At 45.9% G+C, this 13,115-nt stretch overlaps 1 protein-coding gene across 2 annotated transcripts in view; it reads left to right on the top strand.

The window, feature by feature from the left end:
• Positions 1 to 13,115, top strand: part of ADAMTS12 (ADAM metallopeptidase with thrombospondin type 1 motif 12) — a 584,548-nt gene that overhangs the window by 501,061 nt on the left and 70,372 nt on the right. The window contains exon 24 of one of the 2 annotated variants that reach the window (XM_044276408.1): positions 21 to 4,328. The exons of the other annotated variant lie outside the window; for it this stretch is intronic. Within the exon in view, the coding sequence (XP_044132343.1) occupies positions 21 to 160 (140 nt within the window). The 3' untranslated portion in view covers positions 161 to 4,328. Of the gene's footprint in view, positions 1 to 20; positions 4,329 to 13,115 lie in introns of those variants that run through there. 2 annotated transcript variants of the gene reach the window in all.

Genomic DNA, 13,115 nt, shown 5'->3' with positions numbered 1-13,115 from the left:
TCTCTTCTTCCCTCACACAGATGTATCCTGCAGAAAAGACAAGCTGTCAATTAATTTCTGCAACACTGTGAAAAATGTCGGGAAATGTTCTTTGAAAGCCATTCAGTCACAGTGCTGCTTCACATGTGCAAGAAAAGATGATTTTCTTCAAGGAGGCTAAGTCATTGTTTCGATCAAACCCGTTCACATGCTGCGTACAGCGATATCTAATGGTGACCCTCACGTGCCGCAACACAACACGACACCCAGGAACTGATACAGAAGGATTTACTTCTAACTGGAGGACAATTCCATTTACTGCCAGGAGGTCTTGTTGTTTATGTCATCCCGATGGTTGGTGCACAGAGGGGAAATATGGCTGCAATCTATGTGTGTTTTTAAAAAAATTGTAAAAAAAAATGCCAATATTTTATTTCGGTGCCAAGTTAACAGTATTTAACGCTACAGTACTCTTGCGAGAACCACTTCTCCACTTCTGCCCCCATAACTGCCCTGCCTGCTCAATGATGACATGGGAACAGGAAGTGTTGTCATAGGGACACAGGAATAGGATATTTAAGCTATTTTTTACATGTCTAAAACAAACCAAAAAGGCATCAAAACTGATCTTTTGATGAGCTTCACATTACATAGAAACATAGAATGTGTCGGCAGATAAGAACCATTTGGCCCATCAAACTATATTGTTACCCAGGCAAAGCATTCCATTCTGAGGAGTAAAACCTATGCCCACCTTCCAATAAACCTCAGGGGGAAAAAATGAAGCAACTTTGCAATAGGTCTTAATTAAAAATCTCCTACCATTTTGTCTCCACGGCTATTATACGAACTGCGTCTCCATGGTAACAGACTACGAACAGACTTTGCGTAGTCTGATCCTGCAGTCATGTTCCCTTCTATCTCTCCCTAGCTTCTGGCTAACATACCAAATGTAAGTTAGCACAAAAGTGTTAGGGGGACAAATTGAGGAAATTTTTAAACTGCAGGATCACCCTATGCAGAGTTTGCTCATAGTCTGTTGCCATAGAGACGCATAGTCTGCATAGGAGCTGTAGACACAAAACATTAGGAAATTTCTAACTGAGAGCTATTCCAAAATAATTTTCAATTTATTGAGACAATATTTTTTTTAAGGTGGACATGCGCTTTAAAGGCTGCAGATATTCAGAACGTATCATCTGGATAGAACATCAGCATCAGATCACGGGGGCTTTCAACAACCAGCGCACCCACCAATCAGTCTCGTTAGGCTGCCACAGAGCTGGAGGCTATACATTGTATGGAGCCTGAGGTAGACAGCGCCATAGACAGTGTAGTGGCCATGCCGGGTACTGCACTTGAATGGAAGCTGAGCTTCAGTACACCAGTACCCAAAACTACACCGTGTACGGAGCCTTCTGCTTCTGCTCCATGTGTGAGGCACCGGTTTTAGAAGAAAGCAGCCATGTTTCTCTAGTCCTGGACAAACCCTTTAAATCTTCAAAGCCTACAGCTGGTGGGGTTGCTGCATGTTGGACCCCCACCAATCAGATATTGATGATAGGTCATCTATATTGTACTTCCAGAAAACCCCTTTAAAAAGGGTCCATCATGTCCATGGGGTTGCCATAGGCTCTCCCAACATTTAATGGTGCTACAAAACTCCAAACTGGTTGGATTTTATCATTCATATTCTATTATACTGTATTCCCCAAGCTTATCTCACCAGAGAGCTCTGACGCCGCTTATCTCGCCCAGTGTCATAATATTAAAGGGTTTTCCAGGAGGGAGGGGGTGGATTTTTAATTTTTTTTTAAGGATCAAAAAGCCATACTCTGTTCACCAATCCCCAGTCTTTGCCGTTCCTGTGATGAGCTGGTCCTGCTGCTCTCTACATCCCGGTCCCAGCTCAACACACAGGAAATAGCTGGAAATGCTCTAGTGGCTGAGGTGGGTCTCCTCTGCGGCCATCGGCTGAGGGCGCAGCTCCTGTCATTTCCTGTGTATTGAGCTGGGACCAGAAAGTGGACCAGAGCAGCGTCGAAATGGCAGCCTCTGAGGAATCGAAAAAGATTCTCCGGAAAAAAAAAAACCTTTAAAAATTCTTCTTTCTTTATTTTCCCCGGTATAAACATCATAGCTACACCTTAGCTCAGACATGGCGCCTACCTGACCGATGGAACATAGCCCTCGTCACATCCCCACTTTATCCAAAAGCTTCAGTTCCATCACTCATAGCTGCCATGTACAATATACAGGTGGAGGTGCGGCTGCAATGTGCACCTGCAGCTGCAGCCAGCAGAGGAAATGGTCTGGGAGAGAAAGATTTTGAATACCACCACGGTCAATAAAGAAAGACCAGACAACCTCATGACTATGGGCATGTCTCCAAGGTACGGTAAAGATGGTGGCCATGACTTGGTTTACACTCGTATATTGCTTGCGTCCAAGTAAATTCAGTCAAGCAGGATACGTATATAACATTTACATGTATTTCTGTCTAATAGATTATACACCAGTATATTCTTCTGTAGGTGCTAATTACCGTATGGTGCTACGCCCGAAGGTGCTACTACTACAGTTTCACATCATTAGCTCCGTGTTTCCATACAGATTTACTTAATCTAATTGTTTTTGTGCTAATTATTAAATGGTGCTAATTTCTCCATTTTCTGAGATAAATCTCACAATCTTGATGTGAATGAGAAAGCTCAGAATACACATTGCATAACTGTATCAGCTCCGTGTCTATGGTTGGAACTGTGTTGCTTCACGTTGCCTAGCAACTACTTGTCTTCTCATCCTGTTGACCACCGTGGCCATTTTTTGAAGTTCCAAAATCTTTAATTGGGCTCCTCCCCATCTACCATGGGCCCATTTATAATACTGGGGTCTTTATATTTAGCAGTGGGGCCCCCTCAGGCGACCTCAACCTGCTACCTCTGTACCCCCTATAGCTACGCCTTTGACTATCTAGGAAGCTTCATGTACTTCATAGAAATAGGGCATATGGAAGGAGGTGGGCTTATTGAGACAACCCCTTTAAGATTGGATGACACAGCCCTACATGCTGGCTCTACTCGCAAAACTATTTTCCACATTTTCCACTCTCATCCTCCCTTCTCCATTTTCTGGCGCCTCCTTCTTCCTTGACCAAGTTGTCCATACATGTAGCAGACACAATGCCTGTGGTCAACATGAAGCAGACAGGAAGTCGCAAGGTGGCGACTCATGATTGCTTAAATGGGTTGTCCATTTTTTTTTTATTTCAACCTAAGCCTGATGTACCTGTTGAAAAATCCATACCTCCCTGCTCCACTCGGCTCCCAGGTCCTTTCCACTGGACTGTTCTTCTCCTGTCAACTTCCAGATGGACGGAGGTCACGTGCTCCACTGAAGTGGTGACATCACTGTTGGGTCGCATTCTGCTTGGAGACAAGTCACCACTGGGACCAGTAATGGGGTGCAGAAGCCCACATGACCCCATCCATCTTGAAGTTGATAGGACAGGGGCCAGAAGACCAATGCCAGGGAGCCAGAATGGAGCACCCCCAAACTGCAAATCACCATTGGGTCACATGCTGCTTGGAGATAGGTCACTGCTGCAGCCCACGTGACTCTGTCTATCTTGAAGTTAATAGGACATTGCCTGGAAGACCAGAACTAAGGGCACCCAAACAGAGGAACGAGGAGCAGGTGAGTAGGGATTTATTTACAAGTACGGCTTGGGGTTGACATTTAAAAAAGTTTTTAAAAAAAAAGCTGGACAACCCTTTTAAGTTAAGAAGGTTCAAAGAGAATGTATAATGCAAGTTTTATACAGTTATCAAAGGGGATGTTCTAGATTAGAAAAAACATGGCCACCTTCTTCCAAAAACAGCTCTACACCAGTCCTCAGGTTGTGTCAGGTATTGCAGCTCAGCTGCATTGAAGGTAATGGAGCTGTGCTGCATTACCGTGAACAAACTGTGCCCAGGTGAGGCGATATTTTTCCAAGAAAGCTGCCTTGTAATCCTGGATGTTGTTATTTGTGAATATCTCATAAAAAATAGAGCCTAGTGGTAAGTGATTGCTCCGGTCACCTCCAGATAGGGTTGTCTTCTGCTGGACCTTTGAGCCCATTATTATACTGGAGCCTGAGCTCCTCAGAGTATCCCCTGCTGGGACAATATGACACCCAGGTCCATTCTGTCTAATGGTCCAGTATTGCTGTTTTTGGATACATGCTGTGTCTACATGGAACCATGATTACATTGTCACCGTGCTGACACTCGGCGCCGCATCTCAGAAAACAAGGTAAAATGTACTGATGAAACCATAACTGTGAAATAAAATAAAGATCATTTTATGTTTCATTAAGTTTTTGCATTTTTCTTGATTAAAAGGATTAGAAAAGAGGGGTTTGCTTTCTTCTCCTTAAACAGTGCCACTCTTGTCCAGTGGCTATCTCTGGTATTACAGTTCATTTCCTTTCAAGTGAATGAAGACAAACTGCAGCACCACACACATAACATGGACTGCCTCCACCGGGCAGCCTGCATATGGTCTGTGAAGCCCACCATGCCTCGATAGCTAAAGGAGCCTTGAGTTGTCCATTGGTAGGCCAATGCTTTCCTTTTATCATCTATGAGACAGCCCTGAATTCCCCATATAAATGAAGCAGCAGTCAAACATGTGCTTCTTTAATCTCTATGAGACTGATGGACATAGCCAAACATCTTTCTACGGCAGCGGTTGGGTGCAACTGCTACCTCTGCACCCCCTATAGTTTTGCCCTGTGGCTCATAACCGTGGCTACAGCGGCACAGCTATAGGTCAGGCATGGCCAACCTGTGGCTCTCTAGCTGTTGTAAAACTACAACTCCCACCATGCCCTGCTGTAGGCTGATGTAGGTAGTTTTGGCATGCTGGGAGTTGTAGTTTTGCAACAGCTGGTGAGCCTTTGGTTGGCCATCTTGCTATAGGGAATGCAAAGAAAGCCGTTTCACCCAAGTACCGAGGGGGCCCCGAAGGCAGTATATTTGGAGAACAAATTTTGCACTGGGACCCAGGAGCTTCCTGCAATAGCTCTGTATGACTGTCTACTGGGGTCCCTGCCCTGACTCCTATGATGATAAAGAGGGCACCCTCTTCATTCTAACAGTGATTAATTGGTATTGTGTCCTTCAGATTGTCTCTGCTAGGTCTTCAGTCCAAGATCTTCTGTAAGTGAGACGGACAGTCCAACAGAGCCCACTGTTATCATCAAGAGGATTTTCTCTAACTTTAAAGTCTCAGTATTGATCCTGTGTAACCTGGTGGTGCTTGGACTCATTAGCATTCGGGCTGTGTACTTCGCAATCCTGGAAGGTGGAGAAGGGTGCACTTGCTCAGGGTAGGGTACATTGACCAGATGCCTATAATCCCTGGCAATTGGGAATGTATCACATTGGGGACTGAAGAGAAGGGTGACAACAATCTCTGAACAGTGCTATGGAATATGTTGGCGCTATATAAGAAACTGTAAGTGGTTAACACATGGGATGAGCAACATCTTGAAGTATTTCAGCCATTGCCTAAGACTCCTCAGATTCTTAATCGTAGGTCTTCTGAGAGCTCTTTTGTGCGAGGCATCATTCACATAAGGCAATGCTTCCTGTGAAAAGCAAACCCAGAACTGGTGTGTGTTTTTTATAGGGCAGGGCAGCTGTAACCAACACCTCCAATCTCATCTCATTGATTGGACTCCAGTTGGCTGACACCTCACTCCAATTAGCTCTTGGAGATGTCATTAGTCTAGGGGTTCACATACTTTTTCCACCTGCACTGTGAATGTTTACATGGTGTGTTCAATAAAAACATGGTAACATGTAATTCTTTGTGTGTTATTAGTTTAAGCAGACTGTGATTGTCTATTGTTGTGACTTAGATGAAGATCAGATCACATTTTATGACCAATTTGTGCAGAAATCCATATCATTCCAAAGGGTTCACATACTTTTTCTTGCAACTGTAGTTCAAGAATAGCACCCTCTATCATACTCTATCATACTCATCCTCTGTTGTGTATACCAGCCATTGTGGCTCCATTTTCGCATTTCCTCCTGCCTGATAACCAGATGCAGGACCACGCCGAGCGGTGACTTCTCCGTCTCACCTGCTATTCAATCGCTCATTATCTATTGTCATTCTAATGCTGGGACCGCAACGAATATCCTTACAAGATGTTCTGCCGGACAGGAGTATACACAATGGACCTCGGCTGCTCACCATTTCAAATGTATTCCGAAATGCGTCTGTAGCGCGCAGTACAATGCAGAGAATCACAATGGAAAGCATCTGCTTCACGTGTCCGCTAATACCTGCATTGTGCGCCGCCGGAGCAGATAATGGGGACATAGATTTGGTGAGATTCTTACATTTTTCGAGAAGGTTTATTCTCATGACAATTAGTACCATCCAAAATAGCATTAGGACTATTAGTCTATTGTGAGCTGAGACATGATGCTGATGTAGAAAAGCCGATGCAGTTTTATGAAGTGTTATATTTGGTTTTACATAGGACTGCAGGTCCATCAAGTTCAACCTATAACCCTACAGTGTTGATCCAGAAGAAGGCAAAAACAAAAAATTTTCAGGCCATTGCCAGTTTCCCCATATTAGGTGGAAAATTCCTCCAGACTCCAAATATATCCTGGGATTAACGTCCCATCTCCAGAAACAGGGCTGGACCGTGCTGATGGGACCGTGCTGCTTTGGGTTGCTAGCAGGGGCGTCCCTAGTCCAAGCCCTGAAAGTAGTAGCCACCCCAGATACAACTGTATCGAAGTTTTCAATATGGTGATATAGTTGAATAGTACAATGGGCCACACTACAGTGGGGGGGGGGGGGGGCATTATAAGTACAGGGCGACGTAAGTCCTGGGCCATAACAGGGAAAATAAAAACTACTAGGGACACTACGGGGCTGGGGGTGAGGGGGAACATTATAACTACTGAGGGCACTACTGGGGCACATTATAACTACTGAGGGCACTACTGGGGCACATTATAACTACTGGGGCAATTATAGGGGCATTATAACTACTTGGGGCATTGTAACATTACAAGTACAGGGCGATGTAAGTCCTGGGCCAATAGAGGGAAAATTAAAACTACTAGGGACACTACGGGGTGGGGGGGTGGGGCGTGATATTTTAACTACTGAGTGCACTACTGGAGCCATTATGGGGGACATTATAACTACTAGGGCCATTATGGGGGACATTATAACTACTAGGGCCATTATGGGGGGGGGGCATTATAACTACTGAGGGCACTACAGGGGGACATTATAACTTATGGGACAATTATTGGGGGGCATTATAACTACTGGGGGCAGTACAGGGGGCATTATAAGTACTGTCCCCAAGTACGGACAACGGGCCACACTACAATAGGGGGCATTATAAGTACAGGGTGACATAAGTCATGGGTCAATACAGGGAAAATTATAACTACTAGGGACACTACGGGGTTGGTGGGGGGCAACATTTTAACTACTGAGTGCACTACTGGGGCACATTATGACTACTGGGGCAGTACAGGGGGCATTATAAGTACTGGGGGCAGTACAGGGGGCATTATAAGTACTGGGTCACTATAGATGGCATGAAGCCTACTGAGGACATAGAGAGGCCTTATTAATACACTTTGGGGAGCTTTATCACTACTGTGAGCAACATAGGGAATTATTACTATGGAGTACAATATAGAAGACACTACTACTAATGGGGGCTTTCTCAAGGAGCATTATCACTGTTGGTGGCACTATTAGAAATGAAGGCACTCTGGGAGAGAATGATTGGTGGGGCTTTTGGGAGCAGTATTAGTATGAAGGGACTCTCTGTGTAGTATGCTTAATTCTTTAGTATTGTGTTTGTAGGCATTGGGGAGCACATTGGGCATAGTATTAGGGGTAGGGAAGTGATCCCCCGAGGAGCTGGTGAAGAGGATGGGAGTGGTAGTGGCCCTGATGAGGTGTTTTGTCATGTGTACTCCCTCAGGCTGTCACTCTCTGGAGTTCTGTGCAGTGAAAAGGTGGTGTGAAGGAATCAGGAGAACATCAGACAACTTGCTTTCATTAATTTGCCAAACATCCAGCAATAATAAGTACAAGGTGCAGTCTCTGTCACCAGATGAGGTATGGTGGCAGGTTACATGGCAGATAATGGCACTCAGGAGACAAAGTCACTTTCTCCTGATTCCCCTGGACTATGGCTATAAGCTGGCACCTGTGGGTGTAGGTGTCCACTGTGTAATGCAGGCTTTTAGGTTTGCCTGTCCCGATCTGTGGTGATGGGTGTCTTGACTCATTCTCCCTCATCTGGCAGCAGTGTCTGTAAAGTTGATTGTAGCTGGTCACCATGTCGATTGAAATTTCGTAGCTTGATGGCTTTTGCAGACCTTCCACCTTCTGTCCTCCTGGTTCCTCACAGATTTCTGGTCCTAAGGCCATAGGAAGCAGGATCTGAGGATCTGATCCTCAGTAGAGGTGGACGCCTCTGTGATAGGTGTTGGGGCTACGCTATCTCAGGGCCCATCCTCTCTGACTAACCTGAAACCGTGTGCTTTTATTTCCTGGAAATTCGCTCCCGCATAGAGAAACTGCGGGCCATTGTGAAGGCCATGTGATTGACTGAAAGAAGTTGCTATGTATGTCTTGACCAAATGGAGAATATGAGGAAATAGAACTAGTATAATAAGAGGAGACGTCACTAAGTGTAATAGGTATGTAGTGCCGTATTCTCCTATATGTTTGGTAGTGCTGAATGTATGTAATGTCCATCCAAAATCCATATTTGAGATTAGCACTGCAGGTGTGGGGTGAAAGGGGAGGGGGTTGGATTGAGTTAGGGATAGTCAGATACCATACGCAAACCCCAGTTAGATGCAATACCATAAACAAACTCCCCATTGTACTGAGAAAGACATGGGTGCTGCACACTAGACATGCTGGAGGAGGGTCTGAAAGGTATAAGCCTGATGCACAAAGACAGTTAATTGGAACTCCATAGAGAACATCAACCAGGTAGGATGTTGTAAGGTCTGTCTGTCTGTCTCTTGCATCATCATAGGGTGTCAGCCATGTGCTACGGCATGAAAGCAAGAGACCCCCCATATTGTATTGTGAAGGCCATGTGATTGATTATTATTAGTTATTCTGTATGTGATTTGTCTGTCTTACCTTATATTTAAATCACAGAAAAATGCACCAAACGGATATGCCACTGACTATACTAGCTAGTCATACAAGCAGATATTAAAAGCTGAGACTTTTGCCAATATATTCCTGTCAGGAACACATCGGAGCCCATCATGCACCATGTCACGGTCTCTCAGCATGGCAAGGGTCCTACCACTACACTAACTATGGTGTGAACACAGTATGGAGGTGATGAAATCCAGCTCACAGCCAAGCTTCCACACAACCGCATAGCAGGACAACTAATGCAATGTGAATAAAGCAAGACTGTAAGCCACAGCCATATCAGACCATGTGATGGAGGTTACCAGGTGCAAAAGAATGTTTAAATGCCAGGTAAAGGCACATTCAATACATATAAAACATGATGGGCTCCGATGTGTTCCTGACAGGAATATATTGGCAAAAGTCTCAGCTTTTAATATCTGCTTGTATGACTAGCTAGTATAGTCAGTGCCATATCCGTTTGGTGCATTTTTTTCTGTGATTTATATAATTATATTTTCATCCGCACAATGCTCCGTTTTGTGTAGGATGCCTTTGTGGTGCATGTGGACCGCGACGGCATCCTCCGGTGTACGCATTTTGTTGCTGGGGATGGTTGTTTGCTGCGGTCCACTTGCGGTGGGACTGCTCCCCCAATGAGAAACACGCTACAGTGTTTGGGGTTTGAGCAGTTCCCCCATATTTACCACTATATTTCTATGATTTTACCTTATATTTAATTATACTTGGTAAATATTTATGTCACTTAACCTGTTAAGCCTATTTATTCTCTAATCATTGAATTCATTGAAATCTAGTACTCCTATATTATAGTATTTTTACACTTAAGAAATCCAAGCACACAAATGTTGGACCAACCCAGTATCCTGCACTTGACATGTACATAAGCAGAGGCAAATGGCAGGTCAGGAATTAACCCCTTCGCTACCAGCGCCGTACATGTATGGCGCTGCAGCGATGTGTAAACATGGCGCCCGCTCGCACGTGCTGAGGGCGCCATGGCTGGCAAATCGCTGCTACTTCAAATAGCAGAGACCTGTGGCTAATTACCGTGACAAGCAATAATGCTGAATGCAGTAATTAAATGCTTTAGATGCCGTGACCAAGTGTGATCACAGCATCTAAATGCGCAAATGCATGTGGCCAAATGGGGCATCGGTAGTTGCGCTGAACACTTTCATGCTGAAATTCTTATTTTGGCCACCAGATGGCTGACCAGGATAAGAAATCGTTAATTTCTAACGATAATTTGTTTTCCCTTAGTCCTAACAGCAGCACAGATGGGGTTAACTGCCCCTGTGGACTGGTAGGACCGGCGGAATTTTAATGAGCCCAAGAACCAATAAACGATCTTCAGCTCCCTGAAAGGGAGGAGATCACCCCCCAGCCCACCGTGTCTTTAACAAGTATGATGTAAATTAGGGAGGGATATTTGTGTGCTGCTGTTAGGACTAAGGGAAAACAAATTATCGTTAGAAATTAACGATTCCCTTACGTCCTACCAGCAGCACAGATGGGGAGATAGCAAGATAAAACCCCTAGGGAGGGTCCTCATGCCTGGCAGAAGTAAGAACTGTCTGCCCGAAAGCCGAAAACTCTGCCATCCTAGCATCTATCCTATAATGGGAGATGAAGGTTGACTCAGAGCTCCAGGAGGCCGCCTTACAGATCAACTCTAAGGGGAGAAGGCTTCTTTCCGCAACCGAGGTGGAGACCGCCCTAGTAGAATGGGCTCTCACAAACTCGGGAGGATCTAAGGTTTGGGAGACAAAAGCTTCCTTAATGGCCTCCTTGATCCAGCGACTAATGGTGGCTTTAGACGCTTTACGGCCTTTAGACTTACCGGCAAACAGGATAAGGAGATTCTCATCTATCCTGAACTCTCTGGATCTATCCACATAGATCTGGAGGCATCTAGAAATATCCAGCGGATCTCTAGCTGGAGTATCAGAGGAGGAGGCTGTAAACAAAACTGGTAAGGAGATTACCTGGTTGATATTCTGAAAAGTAGGCACCTTAGGTCTGAAGTATGGTAGAAACTTCAGGAGTACTCTGTCCTGTAGGAAAATAATATATGGATGAATTGCAGAGAAAGCCTGCAATTCAGAAACTCTTTTGGCTGAGGCTATAGCCAGAAGAAAAACCATCTTTAAAGTCAAATATTTGAAATCAACCTCCTCCAAAGGCTCGAAGGGGGAAGATGCTAGACCCCTGAGCACTACTGAAAGATCCCACTGGGGAATGGGTTTCAGTATAGTAGGCTTTAGTCTTTCCGCCCCTTTCAGGAAGCGTTTGATGAGTGGATCCCGAGAGTATGGCCTGTTGAGACAGGCCGAGATGGCACACATTTGTACCTTCAAGGTAGCTGGAGATAGGCCTCTATCTAATCCGTCCTGAAGGAAATGTAGTATCGCAGGAAGGGGCGGATCTGCAGACGCCACCTGTTTGGAATCACACCATGCCACGAAGATTCTCATGATCCTGGAGTAGGCCTTGTTTGTAGACTCTGCTCGGGAATGCGACAAAGTTCTCAGGACCGACTCGGAAAGCCCTTCTATGTTGGGAAGGGACTGATCAACCTCCAGGCTGTCAGGTTGAACCTGTGCAGATCTGGGCAGAGGTGAGTGTCCCACGACACCAGGGTCTGCTCCGGGGGGAGTCTCCAGTATTGTCCCCGACTCATCTGAATGAGCTGGGTAAACCAGGATCTTTTGGGCCAAAACGGTATGATGGCTATTACCGAGGCCTGATCCTGACGGATTTTCATCAATACCCTCGGTATCATGGAAAAAGGAGGGAAGATGTAAGCCAGCCTGAACCTCCACGGTATCGACAGAGCATCTATCGCCAGGGGGTTGTCTTCCCGGTACAGGGAACAGAACCTCAGCACCTTGGCGTTGAACCTGGTTGCCATGAGATCCACCTCTGGCATACCCCAACTGTGAACTAGCTGCCTGAAGACCTCTGGATGCAGAGACCACTCCATGGTCGGTAATCCTCGACTTAAGCGGTCTGCTATCATATTGAGGGAACCTCGGATATGAACGGCAGATAGATGGGAAAGGTTCAGCTCTGCCCACCGAAGAATCACCCCGATCTCTGATAGAAGGGGTAATGACCTTGTGCCTCCCTGCTTGTTTATATAGAGAACCGCAGTCATATTGTCTGACTGGACTTTCACCGCTTTGCCCCGAATCTGAGGGGCGAAGTGAAGGAGGGCTAGCCGGATAGCTCGCATCTCGCGAAGATTGGAAGAAAGATGCCGCTCCAGGGGGGACCAAGATCCCTGCACTTGGGATCCGTCCAGGTGAGCGCCCCAGCCTACAAGGGACGCGTCTGTAGTCAATATGACCCAAACTGGTTGGGTCATAGACTTCCCTGCTGGCAGTCGAAACCACCATCTGAGGGAATTCCGGGTTTGACCGGACAGGGAGCACAGGGAATCTAGCCCCGCAGGGCTGCCGTTCCATAAGTGTAAGACCACCGACTGAAGAGGACGGAGGTGCCATAGCGCCCAAGGGACTGCGTCCGCAGCCGCTGACATGAGCCCCACCATCTTCATGAGAGTCCGAATAGAGACTCGACGAGGGACATGAAGGACCTTTGCCAGGTCCTGAATCCGCGCTTTCCTTTCTTGAGTCAACCGGAGGGACATCTCCACAGAGTCGACCACGAATCCTAAATATTGGATTGAAGATGATGGGCTCACATTCGACTTCTGCCAGTTGATGATCCAGCCTAGGCGGAGAAGAAAGGAGATTGCGATCTGAAGATGGTGGGTAAGGATCGGAACTGAAGAGGCTATGAAAAGCCAATCGTCCAGATAAGGAATGATAGTCAGCCCTTGGAGTCTCAATGCTGCCACCACCGATACCACCACCTTGGTGAAGATCAGGGGGGCAGAAGAG

Source organism: Bufo gargarizans, chromosome 1 (assembly GCF_014858855.1).
Source record: "Bufo gargarizans isolate SCDJY-AF-19 chromosome 1, ASM1485885v1, whole genome shotgun sequence".
NCBI classification, from domain to species: domain Eukaryota; kingdom Metazoa; phylum Chordata; class Amphibia; order Anura; family Bufonidae; genus Bufo; species Bufo gargarizans.
The sequence above is the reverse complement of the archived record's forward strand: the minus strand, read 5'-3'. Positions and strand labels throughout refer to the sequence as shown.